Here is a 20,207-nt window from a genome sequence, read left to right on the forward strand (position 1 = left end):
AAAGTGTGTTATGATCATTAAATGCGCTGATACGTCATTGTGCTGCTAAACACATAACGCTGAGTGGAGTGGAGGACCGCTCCAAGATGGCCGCCCTAAATCTCGTCAGCGACAATAGGCGAGGGCGGTGCATGAGGGTCTATCCTTATATTATGTCTATGGGAGGGACGACCGCTTCAAGATGGCCGCCATATTTCCTGTCCCGGAGCAGCCAATGCGGGGTCTACTCTTATGTCTATGGGCGGGATCACCCTGACGTCACACCTATACCATATTTGGAAATGGTACCATTGCAGTCAGGAACATAAGGGGGCGCTCTTGCATATATATTTCGTTTTTCTTTTTTTTTTTTATCTTAATTGATTACAGTTGTTTAAACAGTCACAACTGCGCTATTGTAGGTTATTTACTTTTTTCCCCCATTTTAATCATCTCGAAACGACATGTTTTGATTCCTGAGCTGAATAATATCAGCTACGCATGCTTAGTCATGATCCTCCGGAGCGGTAGAGGGCGCTGCGGCTGCTCTTCGGGTTTCCGTGACATTTCCTGCCAAGCTACACGGAGCTCTGTGAGGATGTTCTCGGTTCTGAAGGAGCGGGTCGGGGAGATTCTGCTCCCCGGAGATGAGTTCTGCTGCGGCCCCCAAGACACCCTCCCTCTGACGGACAGCGGGAAGTCAGAGCGGCTGGTGGCCGGGCCGGGGCTGCGGCGGAGCGGCGACCGTCTGCTGGTGAGCCGGAGCGGCGTGCTGAGACACAAGGAGCCTAACAAGTTCTGGATCGAGTCCCAGCAACGGAGGGTGAGTCCACTCGGCTCCGAACCTACAGCCGAATTATTGTCCTGACTCATCAGAAGTACAGAAACTTTTCGGGGTTATTGTGAGACTTTATCCTAAAGAAATAAATCATTTTGAAGGTAAAATCAGATAAAAAATAAAACCGAGTTCTGATTGAAACTGAGCAATTTGGTCTCAGTTTCTGGAACGGATCAAATAGTTTTTTTCTGGTTCTAATTATTCCCAGCATAATCAGCTGGGAATCATTAATTCAGTCACCGGAAGTCGTTCAGTCAGGTTCCGTCTAGTGTTCATGGAGAAACCAAGTTTCTCTGTTATTGAAATAAAAGTGAAGAAATTCACCTGACGGAACTTTGCTCTCAGAATTCTGTTTTTTTTTATTTTTTTTTTATAATTTTTCTTTAATTCTAATTAATTCTTTGATTTAATTTGAGCATGTACTGATTTTTTAAATGAATTTTTAAAATATATTTTTTAAGGTTTTAGTTTCATTTTTAAATATATTGTGCCTTAATCATAATTTCGTTTTTATTGTCTTAATATCTTTATTTTAATGTCAAGAAAATGTTTAATCTTTAATTAAAAAAAAAATGATACTGTCATTTCAATTTCAATCTTTTTTTTTTTTTTTACCAGAGGAAACTTAGCAACCCTGAACAGGAGCTCCTAGTTTACATACTTTAGATCAACATTAGATTATCTTCTTATTTCTTTCTTTCCTTTCATTTATTTTCTTTGTATTTCCTTTTAATTCATGTAAAGCACTTTGAATTGCCTTGTTGCTGAAAATGTGCTATATAAATAAAATTACCTTACCTTTACCTTACCTTGAAAGGTCATATTTCTCTCAGAAGGTCTGGAGATGACCTTTGACCCCACCCAGGGTGATGGACACAGCTGTCTTACTAAGTTGGGATAGTGTTAACTCGCCCTGTTTGACAGAATGAGGACATACTCACTCTGTCCCCGTTCTGTCCTCAGTATGTCCCAGCCAAAGGAGAGACGGTGATCGGCGTCGTCACGGCAAAGTCCAGCGATGTCTTCAAGGTGGACATAGGAGGAAGTGAGGCGGCGTCTCTGTCCTACCTGGCCTTTGAAGGCGCCACCAAGAGGAACAGACCCAACGTCCAGGTGAGACGTCCAGGTCAAAGGTCGAAGGTTCTGTACCAGGGAGTTTTCCTCTCTGTCGCCCCCTGCTGGTGGTTTCTATTTTGTTTGTATTTCCTTTTAACTCATGTAAAGCACTTTGAATTGCCTTGTTGCTGAAAATGTGATGATAAACAAAACTACCTTACCTTCTAACTGTTACTACAGAAACAAACGGAACCGGATCCGGTCCGGTGGACTGAACCTCCCTCTCTCTCCCCTGCCAGGTGGGCGATCTGCTGTTGGCCCAGTTGGTCGTGGCCAATAAGGACATGGAACCGGAGCTGGTCTGCATTGACGGGTCGGGCCGGGCCAACGGGATGGGTGTGTTCGGAACCGGAGGGCTGCTCATCAAGGTGTCTCTGGGCCTGGTCCGAAGGTAACTCACCTGAGAACCCGGCCTGGTTCTGACGGGTCACTCAGCAGTCTTAAGGAGCTGTACGTTCTGGTTCTGGTTCCGCTGACTCACGTCCTGCTCTCCGCAGGCTCCTGGCGCCCCGCAGCGACCTCCGGGCCGACCTGGAGCAGCTGTTCCCCTGCGAGCTGGTGGTGGGGATGAACGGCCGGGTCTGGGTCCGGGCCGGCGCCGTCCAGCAGACTCTGGTTCTGGCCAACCTGCTGCAGAGCTGCGACGCCATGACGGCGCCGCAGCGCCAGCAGCTGTTCCGGCGCCTCCAGCAAGGGGCGTTCTGATTGGCTCAGAGCGGCAGCCAATCACAGCCCTGCTGGGCCACTTACTGGTTCTGATAGGTTCTGTTCAGATCGGGTTCTTTGATCAAAGGAAGAGCCGACCCACATCGTGTTTGGATCAGAAGCATGTGACTCGTCTCTATGGCGACAGAGAAAAACACCTGCAGCTAAAGTTCTAGCAGGAACCCAGTTCGGATCTGAGCCGGTCCACAACACGGTTCTGGTCACATGACCCGTTACCACGGAGACCAGCAGCTGTAGGAGCCCAGGCTGGTTTGTTTGTAAATTGGTGAATATTTCTAATAAAATTATTTTTATCTGTAAACTTTAATGGTTCATTTCTCGACGCCAACAGATAAAATTAATTATGAAAATAAGTTGCTGTTAAGATGTTGACCCGGTTCTGGAAACCACTCAGAACCAGACCCGACTGCACCAGCAGGGGAAACAGGTTCAGTTCTGGACCAACAGAACCGGCACCAAAACTGACGTTTAAAAATAAAAATCAGAAATAAACATCCAAATTAATAGATCGGTGCATTTTAATGCACTCAGTTTTTCTACAGTTTTGCTTTTTTGTCAGAAACAGAAAATGAAGAAAGCATCAAAATAAAGACTTGAGAAAACAGAATAAAATAAATCTGAGTAAAAGCAACAATGAAAATGTTTATAGCAAAACTTCTATTTACTAAATGTCCTGGAGCTAATTTATAAAACAAGTTAAAGTTCCTCTTTGGAATTGGTGCATTTTAAGTGCCTTTATTAACGGCTTTTGTTTTTAATTATGTCAGTTTTGATTCTCAATATGTAGCACTAAACCAAGCAATATGCAAAAGGTGATGCCCTCAAGCCCCGCCCCTCATTTGCATAATAAGGCATAAGGTAACAGGAGACAAAAAAAATGGCAGAAAACTATTTTAAAAAATAAAGTTTATATTGTGTTTAATATTAGTTATTGAAATAACCTGAAAAAATAAATTATGAAAAAGTAAAAATCCTTTTTAAAATATATTTACAAATTTTAAATATTGTTATTCAGGCTTTTCTTATATTTTTTAATTTCATCAGTTCTGGGCCTCCGCACCCAGAGCCTCATTTGACCCTAGAACCGGTCCGGTTGCTGTGACTGTCACCCCCTGCTGGCCTCTTTAGGAAGGACCAGAAGAACGAGAAACGCTCAGGATTCACTTTGATTTTTTTATCAACATTCTGGTTCTGACCCAGTTTAAGGCACATTACAGGTGATTGTTCCACAGTTTGGTCTGCAGACAGGAAGGAGAAGCAGAGACACATTCACACTGATCGATTGGACGACCCGGTCCACATGATCAATAAGCTCTTTGGTACCAACAGCTGCAGGAAGGAGCCTCAGTCTAAATCAATTGATATCAGATCTGCTAATCACACACTGAAGAATGGACCTGGTTCTGGTCCAGATGACACCTGACTGTCCATCACACATTCACCTGGAGTTTGGACCGGGTTCTGAATACAATCAGAGTTATTCTAATAAAAACCAGAACCAGACCCAGTTTGAGAGGCACGGTCTGGTCGGGTTTGGTTCGGTCCAGTCACAGAAACACCAGGTTCTCCCAGGAACGTTTGGACCAGGTCTGGTTCCGTTTGGTCCCAGAGCGAGGAGCAGAGCCCGGTGACAACCTTCAGAACTCGGTTCTTTGGTACTTGCTTCTGGATCGGCTGGTTCTGAACCAGCCTGTCGTCACCAAGCAGAACCTCCTGGGTCCAACAGAACTGTTCTGTTCTGTCACAGAAGCTGACCAATCAGATCAGCTTTTAGCCAGAATAATCCAATCAGAGAGGAGCTGGCTCACTGAGCTCCCCTCTGATTGGATGAAAAGCTAACATAATCAACCCCTCCTCCACACCCCCTGTCAGATTTTCAAAGTAAGAGCCTTTTTAAAGATGTGCTGCAGCAGCGTTTGATTGGCTCCAGTCGACCAATCAGAAGATTTCTCAAGGCAGAAAAAAAAATAACATTCAGTCTGTTTGTGCAACAACGAGATGAGTACAGCAGGCCCGGTCCAACAGAACCAGAACCACAATTTAAAGCTTCAAGTGTCAGAGACAGCGCATGGGCCCAGTTCCCGACCCAGCTCCCGGCCCGGTTCCGGCCCACTCAGGGCTTCCCCACGTCCACTGTGATCTTGGTGAACAGGTCCAGCTTCTCCACCCGGACCAGGCTGTAGGTCAGAGAGTTGATCCCGTCTTTGTGCATCGTCTCGCGGGTGTGGGCGATCCGGTCAAACCTGGAACCAGAACCAGCAGAACCGTGAGCACAGAATTGCAGAAAGGCCGGTTCCCAGAGAACCAGAACCAGCAGGGGGCGCTACCTTTGCGGGTTGGGCTCGTTCTTCTTGTCCCGGTTGTGTCGGATCATGCGGCACTTCCCCACCTCTCCGCTGGCTCTGGAGATGCTCATCCCTTTGGAGGCCAGCCTGGAAGCAGAACCGGTAGCGCTGTGGTTCTGGTTCTGACTTTACTCGGAACCTGTAGAGTCTGGTTCTCTACTCTGGTACCGCACCTCAGGTGAGCCTACCTGTTGTAGATGTCATCATCCTCGCCGCCCCAGCCCCAGTAGTTGTTGGGGAAGCCGTTGATCTTCAGGTACTGCTCTTTGCTCATCGACGAAACGCCCCCAAAGTACTGATTGTAGGGCAACCTGCAGGAGAGCAGAGGTCAGAGGGCGCAGAGACACCTGGAGCTAACCACCTACACCAGCATCTGCCCAGAACCAGACTGAAGCAGCTCCTGAATCCCCATCAGCTTGTTGTTTCCGAGATCCCTTAATGAAGAGATGCTTCACTCCGACACAAAACTCCAGCATGCTAAGCGGCTGAGGTTCTATCGGACCCGCTCTGTTTCTAACAGCAGGAAACCCAGCCTGCTCCAGAGCTCAGCCGGTGACAAGAAACGGGTAAGAGCTGGTTACCATGGTGACAGAGATAACTACAGTGACTACAGATCAGAAGATAAGATAATTTTATTAGTCTCCCATAGGAGAAATTTATCTTGGAAGCAGGGACAAAACTGAGCAGACACACTCACAGAGAGCTGCAGATTCTGGTTGGACAGCGATTGTGTGTGTGTGTGTGTGTGGACTGCAGTAAACAGGAAAGAGGAAATGAAAGCCTGGGCACATGGTGTTGATTCATCGACCATCTCTTCCTCTGTGGGGTCTCTGTCAGCACTTCCTGTTTCTCCTGACAGCCTCTGACCTCCAGTCAGTTTGATCTGGACGGCTCCCAGGTTCTGGACGGTTCTGATCACAGTTCAGTCTCTGTTGGGTTTCTGAACGACAGCAGACCAACAGAACCTCTGATGGTCCAGAAGAACTCCGTCCAGACCCGGAAACACCCCGAGCCAGACTGCAGAACCAGAGAAGACCAGACCTCTGCAGGAAGTGAAGTCTTCTTCTGAACTCACTTCAGTTCATGTTACAACTGAATCAGTTCACACAGATGTGTGAACTGATTCAGTGTGTGAAAGATTCTCAGCGAGAACTGGTTCATATCCTCATCAGTTCTGATCCAGGTCATCTGTTTGACTTTGCTGCTTCTGGCCCAACATCACAGGATGTTCACCACAGGGAGGCCAGGCTGCTTACTGCCCCCTGCAGGCCGGGGTCTGGACTGCAGACTCAGCTTTGATGGGTGAAGACGTTGAGCCGCACACAACTGAATATTTCAACGAAAACTTTCACATACGGACAGAACAAGTTGGCACAGATGTTCTTAGGGGCTAGCTTTTAAGAAAAAAACTGAAAAATTCGAGATGGCACCAAGGACAATTTTTTTAACTAAATTTAGTAGTACTGTGTCAAATTGTACATAATTGGTCCAACAGAAATCATATTTACTGATGATTCTTGATTTTCAAAATGGCCACCGTGGTTGCCAGTGGTGGACACAGCTAACCAACAGTTAGGTACAGTAATCACTAATTCGCTGAACAATCTTAGCAAACACTACACATTTAAAAAAAATTAGTTATGCTAATGCTAACCGTTGAATCGGCTGTTCTCCTTCTCGGTCTGAGATTCGCCAACAGTAAAATCCTCTGATTCTGCTTCATTTTAACAGGATGAGACAAAGTTCATCCAACTCATCAAGATACTTTGTTTAAAAGGCTCAAAAATGGCAGACATCTTTAAACAGCTGATGGGAAACATGAAAAACATCCGACCTGCGGGGTTAGAATGCTAATGCTAATGGTTGAGTCCACTAACAGATCTGAACGGCTGTGAAGGTCCAGAACCGGAGCAGGTCGACGACCCAGTTACAACCAGTAACCCCAGTGCTCCCAGCAGGGCTCACCTGAAGCCGAACTTGTCCATGGACACAGACAGGTGTCTGGGCTGGCTGAAGCACCTGTAGGTGTTGCGGTCGTCCATGGGGATCAGGTCCACATCGCTGAAGACGAAGCAGTCGTAGTCGTACTCCTTCAGAGCCTCCATGTAGCCCACGTTCAGCAGCTTAGCCCGGTTGAAGACCTCGTCTCCATCCTGACACGCATACACACACACACACACACACAGGTCAGGAGAGGTGCTACTGCACAGCAGAACAGACCAGAACTGGACTGGTTCCACTGGGTTCTGCCTGCAGAGCAGGTCAAGACTGGTTTAGCTGGATTTCTCAGTCGATATCAAAGGTTCTGCAGAACCTTCAGACCAGGCCCCGTGTTTAAGGAAAACCTGGACCAGGCCAGCTGACCCAGATCAGAACCGGGTCAGATATGCGAGTCATATTTAGTCAGTCATATTTATCCCTAAAGCACTAAGGCCGCAATCTGCAGCCAGAACCGGGTTTCCTGATCCAACTGGACCTCATCTTTATGTTAGCAGGAAGCTAACCTAGCCTAGCAACCCGGTGCCTTCATCCTGACCAAGAGTCTGCTGGGAAACCGATCAGAACCGGGTCTTCATTCACTGCTCTGGTTTCCTAGTTGTCAAAGGATCGATTTGAAAGTTCTGCTGTTGGCCCATAAAGTTCTAAAAGTTCTATGCAGCTAACCACCTACACCAGCATAAGTGGTGTAGGTGGTTAGTGGGTCAAACCACTAACCACCTACACCAAAAGGTCAAAGGTTCCAACTGATCAAGACTTTAAATCTGTTTCCTTCAAGTGTTTGACATCCAGGCTTTTTAAATTAAAGTTAAATTTGTTTTTCTAATGTATTCTGAATAAACCTGCCCCTCCCACAGAGACCCCACCCCCAAACGGTTCCACTCCACAGCACATCCAACGCTCGTTAGCAATGTTTCAACATGTCTGCCTGAAGGATTTATGTCCAATTGACCAGGGGGCGTGTCCGTGGGAGAGGGGGCGTGTCCGTGGAGGAGTCTTGTTGGTTGGGACGAATGAAGGGAAACTGGTTCTGCATGTTCTTTACATGTTCCTGGTGGCAGAACAGGTCCTGACCGGGTTCTACATGTTGAGCTACTGATGCTTTCTGATGTCAGTTAACTGGGTTACCGTGGCAACCCCTCAGCTGTGTCATGCAGCAACATGTTTGTAAAGCCTTCAGACTGAACATTTAAAAACATCAACTTCCTGTGATGTCACATGACCACTTCCTGTTAGCAGATGAAAAAGGGTTAATACAAAGCTCCCACTGTCTCACCTGGACAGGTAACCAGTCAGACCTGAACCTGCTCAGTTCGTCGTTTACCTGCCAGGTGAGCTCAGGTGGCAGAAACAGAAACAGGCAGCAGACAGAAACCGGAGAAGAAGAAGAAGAAGAAAGCTGAATTACCGTAAGCGACCACTTAGCAACACCCGCTGCTATTGGCCAAGACCAAGAAGAGGCGGGTCTCAGCAGCTCCACAACCACAGCCATTGGTCAGAAAGGCCTGACATGCAAAGAGAGGGGAGGGGCAGGTGAAGAGGAGGAGCTAAAACTGAGGAGGACGAAGGAGAGGAAGCAGCAGAAGAAGAACACAGTGAGTCAAAGCAGCAGCAGCAGAGTGAACACCTGGTTACCATGGTTACCGTTTCATTTCTGCTTCAGACTGAGTGAACACGATGCATGCAGAGTCCTGAGCTCTACAGAGTTGCTGAATAACCCAGCTCACCTGTGGACAAGCCCCGCCCACAGGAGAGCAGCTGCTCCTTTACTTGGAGGAAAACATGCAGCTCAGAGTCACTAACGGCTCTTTGAACGCTCAAGGCAGGTGATCTCACTGTTACCTGGATACAAGCCCCGCCCCTGCCCTGCTGTGTGTGGATTCCTCTGAAAACACCTGGATCAGGTGAAATCCCACTCTGGCTGATTTTATCAGGCTGATACATTTTCACCTCTCTGCAGGTAAATCCAGGTTTAATCTTGATCTAATCCAGTCAGAGGTTCTGTTTGGTTCTGTTGGACCCACCTGGTTGATGACGTAGACTCCGTAGTCGAGCTGCTGCCTCTGCAGAACCGGGTGAAGGTAGTAGAGCCAGAACTTGAGGTGTTCGTCTCGCTTGCGGAACGGGATGATGACGGCGACCTTCTGCAGCGCCACACAGTCCTTGGGTCGGAACCGGCCGCCGGGAAGGATGTTGGGGTTGTCCCTCTTGATTTGTTCTAGGCTCACTGGGATGTTGAACTCCACCCTGAGGGGACCCACTGGGGGAGGAGACACAGCATCAACACACTGCAGCTGCTCGACCTCTGACCCCCTGCTGGGAGGAAACGCAGCAGGAAGCTGCAGCTGAGATCACAGCAGAACCCAACAGATACATTTAGGTTCTGGCTCTGATGTTTCAGACACATTTACATTCAGAAAAACTCAGAGTTCCCACGCTGTCTGAGAATCTGAAGGCAACACCGTCAACTCTGACTCAGATTCAATGCTGACGCTCAATAGGCCATCCGCAGCGAGGCCCGGCCAATCGGTGCGAGGCCCGGCCAATCGGTGCGAGGCCCGGCCAATCGGTGCGAGGCCCGGCCAATCGGTGCGAGGCCCGGCCAATCACGCAGCCTGGCTTCAGGGTTTGTTATTCTTCATCTTCAGCTCATTCTGCAGAACTGATGATTATTAATGACAACATGATCTCAGATGTTTCCGTCCCAAACCGACCAGCAGAATCGGGTCTGGTACCAGAATCCGGCCCAGCTCAGCCCGTTATCTGTTAATAGAACACTGATCTCTAGCAGAACCAGCAGCTGGGCTGCTTCAGGCCCGCCTGCTGCTCTGTAGAGTTCTTAAGGTTCTGGTTCCACAAAGCTCCAGGTCTCTCCCGGTTTCCATGGCAACCCAGCAGATGTGACTGAAGTTCCAGCAGAACTTCAGTCACATCAGACCCCATTAAGCTCTGACATCATCAGCCTCTTCAGGTTCTTTACTGGAACCTGGCAGAACTCCATCTGGACCAATCACCTGAGCCGCACCGTTGCCTAGGAGACGGAACCGCCCCCAGCTCACCTGGTGAGGAATGGAAACATTCAGCTCACCTGGGAGAGTTCCTCCTGGAGGTCACATGACCTCCTCACTCGCCGAACAGGTACAACGGGTGAGTACACTTCCACCTGGACCCCCCACACAGAACCAGAACCTGCTTTGAGTTCTGGTTCTGGTTCCTCTACGGACCCAAACTTCATCACTTCAGAACCTGGAGGCGGGTCTCTGATGATTATTGATCACTTATTGATCATATATCATCATCCAAGTGGATGTTATTGATACATATGGATGGATCCACGACCCGCCCCGGACCAGAACCAGTTCTGATGCGTCTCAGAACATTCGGTTCTGGTTCTTGGACTTGTTGGATCATTTCTCAACCTGACAGCAATAGCAAACTTTTGGTACCAAACCATGTGGACCGGGAACCATCTGATACTATCCATGTGGTTCCGGTCCAGATGGGCTTCTAAACCCAGGCCGAACCGGACTCACCCAGCAGAGGGGATGTTTCTGGACATTTCTGCAGCGGCTTCACCGGTTCCTCTGTCGTGTTCTGACCCAGTTCGGTCGGCTGCCGCTTCACCTCCTGCCGCCTCCGGGTCGCGGTCTCTTTCGGTTCGGTTCCGGAGCTGCTGGCCGGGACCAAGCCGTGTCTGAGCCGGGTCAGATTGGAGTGGGACTGCTGGTTCTGGACGAAGGAGAACCGGATGTCCAGGGTTCGGACGTAGAAGAAGACGGTGACGGAGATGTGGAGGAAGCAGAGCAGAACCACCAACTTGCAGGTTCGGTGTATCAGGCTGAAATCTGTGGCCATCTTGACGGCTCGGTTCCGGGTCCAGAAAGGGTTCTGCTTCGCCGCTATCTGCTCTCACATTCCATCTTCCTCTATCTGGGACACAATTCCAGATTTTCCAGCAGAGTTCGGACAGAAACCCAGGAAGAACCCAGAACCAGAACTCGAGCAGAAAGTCGATGAAAGTTTGGAGCCCAGCTAGCTGTTAGCTTCCTGCGGTTCGTGTCCAAAGGTCGGAAAAACGGTTCAGAAACCGCCAGGCTTCGGTCCAAAGTTCCGTTGAAAACGTCACGGACACCAACAGTCTGAGAGACCCAGAAATGGTACCGAATTCCGGCCCGAACACGGTCCAAAACGCTGAGAGTGGACAGGAACAACCGAGATAAACTTTACTGGACTCCGTGTGACGACTCCAAGGATCCGGATGACGAAATCATGCTTCACACTTCCGGTCTGCTTTTCAAAATAAAAATTGGACCAAAGGAAAGGACAGAAAAGTCAAATGTTAAACAGATGAACAAATCGCTGCAAAAACTTCAACCAAATGTTATCAAATGATTCAATAAAACTCAAAGGTTGTGTTTCTATACAAAAAACCACCAAAGCAAATCCACCAAAAATAAATCAAAGTGGGCTAAATTAAAACCAAAGATGAAACTAGATCAAGGTTTATATCTGCTGTTGTTCTAAATCAGTGTTTCTCAACCCTGGTCCTCACCGCCCCCCTGTTCTGCATGTTTTAGGTGTTTCCCTTCTGCCACACACCTGAATCGTATCTCTGAGTGATTAACAGGCTTCTGCAGCACTTGATGGTCATGCAATCATTTGGATCAACTGTTCTGGAACAGAGGCTCATCTAAAACATGCAGAGCAGGGGGGCTGAGGACCAGGGTTGAGAAACACTACTCTAAATACAAAAGATGAACAGAAAAACACTAAATGTTTTTTATTACAAAAAAGCCTGATCATCCTCTTCATTTGTGTCTTCAGTCAGAAGCGTTTCCAGTGTGGCTGTAATACTGGCCTCTACAGGAGATCCTGTCCAATGCCATCAGCATTTAGAAAAAGCGTTGGATGAGTTTTGATTCTTCTCTGGGATTAAATTGAAAAAAAAAATGTTATTTTGAAAAGAATCAGAAGCCACTTCCGGTGAGAGTCTGCGCTAACAGCTCCAGAAGGGGCGTGGCCTGTACGCGTCATTCAACCTGCAGCGTGTCAACATGAACCCATAGTTAACAGATCAGTGATTATCAGCAAGAGCAAATTATCAGGTCAGATAGTTCTGACAGAAGTACATCAGTGCTGCATGATGACGCCAGGCAGCACTGGCATGACGTCATCAGCTCACTTTCTATAGAACACCTGCAGGAAGTACCTCCAATGTAAAGTGCTTTACAATAGCTCACCGCCAACATCAGATTCACATAATAACGAAGAAAGTACCACCTTCTGGTTCTGGTTCTGCTGGGTCCGGTTCGGAACCAGCTTCTCCTGGTCTGGAGGACTCTGGTCCTCATCAGGGCGGGAGGATCAGCAGTGATGCAGGAGCTATGGGGCTCTGGAGAGACTGTTCATTCCAAACAGCTTCCAAGCACGGTGGTGGAGGGCTGGTGATATGGGCTTGATGTGGACCAGGATCTCCTCTGATATCCAAACTGTTCATCTTTCCATCAATTGAAGCTCGGGGCAACCTAGGTCATCAACAGAACCACGATCCTGAACCCAGCAACAGATCTATAGCAGAATGGTCTAGTCAAAGTCCTGATGAGCTTTTCAGAAGAATGAGCAGAAGTCCCAGTGAGTGACTGATGGTGTCAGACAGAAACTGAAGGAGGTTCTACTGGCTAATGGATCAGGAGTTGAACTCAGTTTTTCAATCACTGGTTCTGAAGTTTTTCATCCTTCATCCAAAGTTTTTCATCTGTTTTAATAAATAAAAACAGATTGTAGTGAAATTGTTCCATACCTGTTCTGAACCTCAACCAGAACCCATCCAAAACCTTTTCCAGGTCAGGTTTAATCATATTCACGGTTCTGAGCTTTTTAACCTGAACAGAACCAGAACCAGAACCTCTGAGTTGAGGTACTCTCAGTCACTCTGACGTCTCTTCCTCCATCTTGTTCTGTAACTCGCACATTTTCACAGAAAAACTACAAACTTGCGGAGCTACGCGTTGACGTCAGGACCCTACGTCACTGTAGAGGAATGTGCGGAAACTTCTACCTAGTTTTCTAACAGCGCTGTCCGTCGAAGGTAAACCTTCCCAGAACAGGAAAGTCTCTAGGAAAGTCTCTGGAAGTTCGGAGGTGAGGAGCAGGGAGTGTGTCGGAGGGCTTGCGGGCCCGGGAGCGGTTCGGTTCCGTTGCTGTGCGGGTTTACAGCCGCAGAAAGTTAGAGCAGTTCGGGGAAAATGGAGGCGGTGAGGTGGAGCACAGAGGCGCTGTCCGGGGGCTGATCAGGACCATGGCTAACACTCCGTCCTAGGCCAGGTCCGGGACGGGCTCCGAGCCTCGGAACCACACTCGGACTGCGACTCCACAACTCTAAAACAATTGGATCAGAACCTGGGGGGAGTTCGGTTCTGGGTCCCGAACTCAGGGAAAGTGTGTGACCAGAAGTTAGCTTGTGAATCGTAGCAGCTCAACATGGACCGCCTTAAATCAGAACCAGGTCCACAATGTGGCTCCGAAAGAAAAAACTTTTTAATTACATAAAAGTCCGAGTTTTCCGGATCATTGTGTGCAGAACCTTTAAAGTTTGTGGCTGTGATCCAGTCCAGTTGGCCTCGTGGGGGTTTAAAACTGGTTCTGATCTCATTTGGTTGGAACGGCGAAGTAGAATAAAAATAAATTGCTTTTATGACAAATTGTTTAAAAAATTTATATTTAAAACTTTCGGAACCTTTCATTCCGGTCCGGGTTGCCCGGTTTCCAGAACTTCAATCTGAGAAGTTCACCCCAAAAGGAGCTGATGTCACCTTCTTATGTTCTTAGCGTAACCTTAGAATGAAGGTTAAAGGTCATGGTAGGAACTCCGATCAGAATCGTTCCTGAATATGAATCAGAACTTATTCTGTGTGGTCCAATTTCTCTAAAAACAGTGGAACAGTCCTTTACTTCAGCTAGGAATCAGACACCGACTTCAGAACCGGATGAAAAGTTCTGTTTGTGTTTTGATGTTTGTAAGATTAAAATAAATTATATCGGATGTGGTTTTGCAGGTCCAAACTTTAGCTCGTCGTACCAGAACTTCCTGCGGATTAAACAGAAGTTTTCCCCGTAACCCCTGAAGTTTTCTGAGGCGCTGACTGTGGTGCTGCTTCAAAATGGCCGACGGCCTTAGAGCAGAGGGTCACTGCCTTTACTTTTTAATAACTAGCAGCTTTGCGGTGTTTTCCGATCTGAAACCAATGAATAATATTTTTTGTTTAGAGAAACTTCATAATCTATTTTATTTACTGTTTTTGATTGTTTCCAGGTTTTATTTCAACTTTTATTGTTTTAAATATCTTCTGAACATTTAAAATGTCTTCCAGTTGCAGTGTTAAGGCTGCAGTATGTAACTTTTATATTAAAAATTGCTTTTTAGATATTATTATTATTACTATCACCATATTGTTACAGTTTGCTACGGGACAGATAATCTGTGAAAAGATGGACCTCCTCCTTCCTGAGCTGCTATGTCTGAAGAAATGCACCAAAAATCGGAGCAAGGAGGAGGGGCTTAGTGCTGCCTGTCAATCTCATGTACTTGCTGCTACATCAATAGAAGCTAAACTAACTAAGTTTAGCATTCACGTTCACAGAGAGCATGGGAAGAGGGATGAGTGGTGTGCATACAGGCTGATTGACAGCGCTAAGCCCCGCCTCCTGGCTCTCATTGCTTGTACTGGGAGAAGTTTTTTCACAAACTGTCTCATATTATAGTGTCAACCAATATGTAAAAAAATATTTTGTAGTAGTTACATAGCACAGCTGTAAGAGCTCTTTAGAAATTGTTTTTATTGACTTTTGTGAGGAAATACTTTAATTATATTAGTTGAAAATTGTCTCAAAATGACAATATTGTCATTTATCTCAATAATTTCTGGGACAGTTTTGTCGTTTGACCGTCACATCATCCAAAAGGACGTTTCCTGAGTGGAGCAGCTCTCCTGGTTGTGACAGAAGCTCTGAACGTTTCTAAATGTCTCACCGTTTCCTCCAGCCTTGGCGCTGAAACCCGGTGAGCCTTCAGAACCGTAGAGTTCTGCTGATCGACCCTCACCGTTTGGTTTCTGCAGCTTCCTGTGGGTGGAGCCCGGTCGTCATGGCGACTCAGACCATGTTCTCAGCTGGGATGTTTCCTGTGGGCGTCTCTCTGGTGGAGGACGGGGCGGGCCTCAGCGATCTGCCCCGGGACACGCTGCCCGCCCCTCAGCTGGTGATGCTGGCTAACGTGGCGGCGGTGACGGCGGCGGAGGGCGGCGACGGCGGCAGCATGGCCGACGAGAAGGAGATGATGGAGCTGAAGACGGTGGGATGCGGCTACTCTGACAGTGAAGACGAGGGCGTCATCAGGTCAGGAGTCAGTGAGGGTCACTTCCTGCTCCTGGCACATTACCTGTCTCTAACTCACCTGGTTTGTGTGCAGGTACAGCTACGACAACCAGAACCACCGCGAGGTGTGCATCGTGGAGTACCCAGAGTCCCCGAACCCGGCCGCCCAGACCGTCGCCACCAGTGGCAGCAGAGAGGATGAGGAGAACCCCCCCACTGAGAAACAGCCCCCCTCCTTTAAGCCCCGCCCTTCCACCGTTTCACCCCAACCTGGGGCCAAAGGGGTGATGGATGGCGCCCAGAAGAAGAAGCCGTTCTGCTGCAAGCCGTGCCACTTCCAGGGCCAGAACGAGCAGGAGTTCGTAGAGCACCTGAGCACGCACAGCATCAACAAGATGATGGTGGTGCACCAGGTGGAGGGGCGGAGCAAGAGCAAAGCCAAGGAGGCGGAGTCACGGGAGGCTTTGCCAGGCAGGGAGGCGGAGCACGGCAGAGAGGAGGAGCCCAGCAGCGAGGACGCGGCCGCCGGCGTGGACACCAAAGGGCTGATCAGGTGCGAGCGCTGCGGCTACAACACCAACCGCTACGACCACTACATCGCTCACCTGAAGCACCACAGCAAGGAGGGCAACGACCACAGGTAGGAGCACCAAACCTGCTCTGAAGGTCACACCTGTGGGTGTTTGTCTGAGTCAGCTGAGCCTGAACCTGTGTGTCTGCAGGGTGTTTAAGTGCACGCTGTGCGCCTACACTACGGTCAGCCAGTACCACTGGAGGAAGCACCTGAGGAATCACTTCCCCAGCAAACTGCACACCTGCAGCCAGTGTTCCTACTTCTCTGACCGCAAGAGCAACTACATCCAGCACATTCGGACCCACACAGGTACCGTCCTGTCCCTGGTCTGTTCCGATCTTGTCCCTGTCTCAGGTGGGTCATGTGAAGGCTGTGTCTCTCTGGTGAACAGGTGTGCGTCCATTCCAGTGTCTTTACTGCGACTACTCGAGCTCCCAGAAGACTCACCTGACCCGCCACATGAGGACTCACTCAGGTGAGTTTGGGACAGAAGGGGACAGGTGCTGATTGGGTCCTGAACCAGTCCTGTTTGAGTAGAGAGGACCCCTGTCATGTTTCAGTTTTAACAAGTAGACCTTCTGGTCGTGTCCTTCGGTTGAAGACATTTAGCTCCACCTTCTCTCCAGGCCCAGAACTCCTCACTCTGTGTCCAAAGGGCTTTAAACGGATCCATAGTTCAACATGTTGGTTTAAATATGGTGCAATTGTTCTATTTACCCAAAAGAAGTTTGTGATACGAATATGTTGTATATATTTACTATATTTTTCACCGACTGAGGCCCCAAGTTTTCCGCCTCTGCAGTGCATTCTGGGCCGATAATTCTAGTAGGTTCTGCTAGAGGCAGTTCTATAAGCTGTTGGAGGCTGGTGAGGGCAGCCCTCTAAACATTTGGATGGAGACAAACTGCCTCAAAGCTATACGAGACATTTGCTGAAACAAGCTGACATCATCGGCTTGTGAATTGCTGCTTACTACATTAACTAGAGCTAACAGCTTTAGCATGAGGAAAGTCATTGCCAGGAGCTCAAGCAATTTGCCTTGTCTGTGTGATTTTTAATTTACAAAAACTCAACATCCTACAGTTTTTTACTGTTGGATTTACTTCTGAAATAAATGTTTCTCAAGAAAAGTCTAATGTTACAACCAAACGTTGGATCCCCCTTATGGCGGTCCCCAAACAGCAGCCAGTACTGGCCAGTGGGTTGACTGGTACCAGGAGTTTATGAACAGCCAGTTTAAGACTTCTGGCAGTAAGTCGCTGTTTGGAGACCCCTGGTTTTAGATGAGAAGCTGAAACAGAAACATCTAGGAACACCAGTAGAACCAGTCTGGAGCTGTTCAGGACGACGTTGGGCTTGATGGTCTTTCTGCTACTAACTGTTGATTTGTTTGTTCTCACTGAAGCTGCCCTGATGGATTAACACGGTAACTAATCTGATCTGTGTGTGTGTGTGTTTGCGTGTGTGTGTGGTTGTGTGTGTGTTTGTGTGTGTGTACACACTTGTTTATGCTACATACAGAGGACCAGTTTCACCATTTTACCCTCAAACTGAGGTCATTGTAGAAAGTGTGAACCTGAGCTCTGCTAGGTAGTGTAGAGGTCTGGTGCCAGTTGCGTTTGGTTAGCAATAGACTAGTGATCTTTAAGGAAAATGTATGGGTTAGGCATAAATGCAGTAACTACAATGAATGAAAGTCAATGCAAAGTCCTCAGTTGGTTCAGGGTTGTTCTGTTCTGAACATGAACTTCTGCATGAGTGAACCTGTTTCAGTTCTCAGTAGGTTAGAAAGATCTAAGAGCAGGGAGTGAGTGTGATGGATCTCTGCAGGATGTCCAGGGGAAGTTCTGCACCAGAGTCCAGTCTGGGCTGATCAGAACCTGGTTGGTAAACAGAGCCAGTGTGATACGGATCTGTTAGACCCAGCCTGACCTGCTGCATGAACTCCTCTATGGACCCCCAGCTTTGGCTCTCTAACGTATCCTCCCCTCTGCAGGTGAACGTCCCTTCAAGTGTGAGAGCTGCAGCTACCTGGCAGCCAATCAGCACGAGGTGACCCGTCATGCCCGCCAGGTCCACAACGGTCCCAAGCCTCTGTCCTGCCCCTACTGCGAGTACAAGACGGCCGACCGCAGCAACTTTAAGAAGCATGTGGAGCTGCACCTGAACCCACGGCAGTTCCTCTGCCCGCTCTGCAAGTACGCCGCTTCCAAGAAGTGCAACCTGCAGTACCACATCAAGTCCCGGCACTCTGGCTGCAACGTGGACCTGGATGTGTCCAAAGTCAAGCTGCGAGTGAAGAAACCCGGTCCGGACGGTCCAGACGACAAGTCTGAGTTAAAAGCAGCCACGCTGGATGACTCCCCCGCCATGGAAGACGATGTGGACGTGGAAGATGACTCGAGCCCCATCAATCTGTCCATCAGGAGTAGCAGCGGACCCACCATCAAACCGCCACAGCTAAGCGAGATTCCCGACAAGGCTGCAAAGAAACGCAACTCCTTGTCTGAGAAGGAGAGACCCGTAAAGGCAAAGGAAGCAGAAAAGAAAGTCTCAACGAGGCAGAAGAAGGTCAAGGAGAATCCTGTGGAGAACAGGGACGGTAAAGAAGTCCAGACTGCTGCTGGGAATACTGATGTCAAAGTGAAGAGACGAGTGAGGAAAGTTCCCACTGGGAAACCAGTTTCCCAGGACCAATCAGAAGAACCTGCATCCCAGGAAAAACAACCCATGGGACCCGCTTCCCGGGAAGACCAATCTGATCCAAAGTGTTCTGACCAGCAGATATGTAAAGACAAAGACTTGAAGGTGAGCTCCTATAAGGAGAGCAAGAAAAGCCTCAGCAAAACCAGAAAGTCTGGAACCTTAAAGACTCCAGAACAAGCTGAGACACAGAAACCCATCAGTCCTGAGAAGAGCCAGAAAGGAAAGTGGGTCAAAGAAAAGCCCACTAAAAGGAAAGCAGGACAGATTCTGGATCTATCCCAAAAGTCCTCCAAGAAAAAGTGCCTAAAAGCTCCTGCTGCCAAGAAGCTGCTGTCCAAAACATCTTTGGATAGTACCGAGTCCAGTCCGACTGAAAAAGTTAGCAGAGAGGCACCATCCAACCAGAAAAAGACCAGGACCTCCACCAGGAAGACCTCAGCAGTCGGTCCAAAACCAGATGAATCGATCTCTGAAACCAGTCCATCTTTAGAGGCTATGAAAGGTTCTGTTCAGCCAACTGGTTCTGGTGAAATAGCTTTCTCCACAGATGGGTTAACCCAACCAGAACCTGATGCTCCTCCCAGCAGACCATCAGAGAAGACAGAAGGTTCCCATCCCACCTTCATCAAACCGTCGGTGCCGCCTCGCCTGCTCCTTCCTGGCCAGCGTGGCAGACCGGCCGACGCCGAGGACGATGAGGGGATCCACAGCAGCCACGAGGGAGGAAGTGACATCAGCGACAGTGCCTCAGAGGGCAGTGATGACTCTGGCCTCAACGGTACCGGTGCTGCTCCAGGAAAGCTGGCCAACGATCCGGAGACGCCCACCGAGGAGATCCCCACACCCACCGAACTCAAGAGCCACACGTGCATCTTCTGCGACCGCACGTTCCCCCTGGAGACGCAGTACCGGCGCCACCTGAACCGCCACCTGGTCAACGTGTACTACATGGACCCCGCTGCACCAAGATGAGCTGGACTTCATGGTACCAGACTGGCTACGGAGGGCCAGAAGTGGTTCTGTTGAGGGCTTGGCTCGGCTCAGGCTCTGGTCCAAAAGAACTTAGTCATGTTTATATCTTTGAGTCTGAAACGGTTATACTCCAGAGCCCACGGTCTGAAGTTCTGACTGCCAGTTCTGTTGATATGAACTCCTGACCGTTGGTTCCACTGATCTGAACTAATCGGCGCCAGTTCTAGAGGTCTGAACTTTGGACCGCTGGTTCTGTAGGGTCCTGACTCTGGTTTCATGGTGAAGTCACTCAGTGCCTTAGACAATCAGCTGCTTCTGACAGGTTCTGGTTCCTGTCCAAAGGTCCAGTTTACAAGACAGTCTGACGTTCTGCTAGCGGCTCACAATGATGATGATGATGAAGCTTCCAGCTGTGTAAATATCTCAGTGCAATAGACCATTTAGTCCAGAGGCCAAAGTGATTCTTTGTTTTATCATGAAGAGAAATGAACTCAATCGGATCCTTCAAAGTAAAGGAGGACATTACGGACCGACGCGGTTCCTGCCGGACCGACGCGGTTCCTGCCGGACCGACGCGGTT

General features: G+C 48.6%; 3 protein-coding genes across 3 annotated transcripts; 2 read left to right on the forward strand and 1 right to left on the reverse strand.

The window, feature by feature from the left end:
* The first annotated feature begins 313 nt into the window (after window positions 1-313).
* Window positions 314-2,960, forward strand: exosc3 (exosome component 3). Its single transcript, XM_007577869.2, has 4 exons — window positions 314-802; window positions 1,781-1,930; window positions 2,173-2,324; window positions 2,431-2,960. Exons 1-4 carry the CDS (start codon window positions 491-493, stop codon window positions 2,636-2,638), a joined length of 822 nt encoding a protein of 273 aa, XP_007577931.1. The 5' UTR covers window positions 314-490; the 3' UTR covers window positions 2,639-2,960.
* An 858-nt stretch (window positions 2,961-3,818) lies between these two features.
* b4galt1l (DP-Gal:betaGlcNAc beta 1,4- galactosyltransferase, polypeptide 1, like) lies at window positions 3,819-11,525 on the reverse strand. Its single transcript, XM_007577870.2, has 6 exons — window positions 10,536-11,525; window positions 9,027-9,262; window positions 6,970-7,157; window positions 5,193-5,315; window positions 4,987-5,091; window positions 3,819-4,902 (listed from the first exon to the last, which is right to left on the reverse strand). The coding sequence occupies exons 1-6, from the start codon at window positions 10,855-10,857 to the stop codon at window positions 4,773-4,775; spliced, it is 1,104 nt and encodes a 367-aa protein (XP_007577932.1). The 5' UTR covers window positions 10,858-11,525; the 3' UTR covers window positions 3,819-4,772.
* A 1,209-nt stretch (window positions 11,526-12,734) lies between these two features.
* rest (RE1-silencing transcription factor) lies at window positions 12,735-20,053 on the forward strand. Its single transcript, XM_007577872.2, has 6 exons — window positions 12,735-13,143; window positions 15,120-15,396; window positions 15,470-16,015; window positions 16,098-16,258; window positions 16,341-16,424; window positions 17,946-20,053. The coding sequence occupies exons 2-6, from the start codon at window positions 15,146-15,148 to the stop codon at window positions 19,625-19,627; spliced, it is 2,724 nt and encodes a 907-aa protein (XP_007577934.1). The 5' UTR covers window positions 12,735-13,143; window positions 15,120-15,145; the 3' UTR covers window positions 19,628-20,053.
* Window positions 20,054-20,207: the final 154 nt, after the last annotated feature.

The sequence above is a fragment of the Poecilia formosa genome, unplaced genomic scaffold (genome assembly GCF_000485575.1).
Source record: "Poecilia formosa unplaced genomic scaffold, Poecilia_formosa-5.1.2 Scaffold458, whole genome shotgun sequence".
Lineage (NCBI taxonomy): Eukaryota > Metazoa > Chordata > Actinopteri > Cyprinodontiformes > Poeciliidae > Poecilia > Poecilia formosa.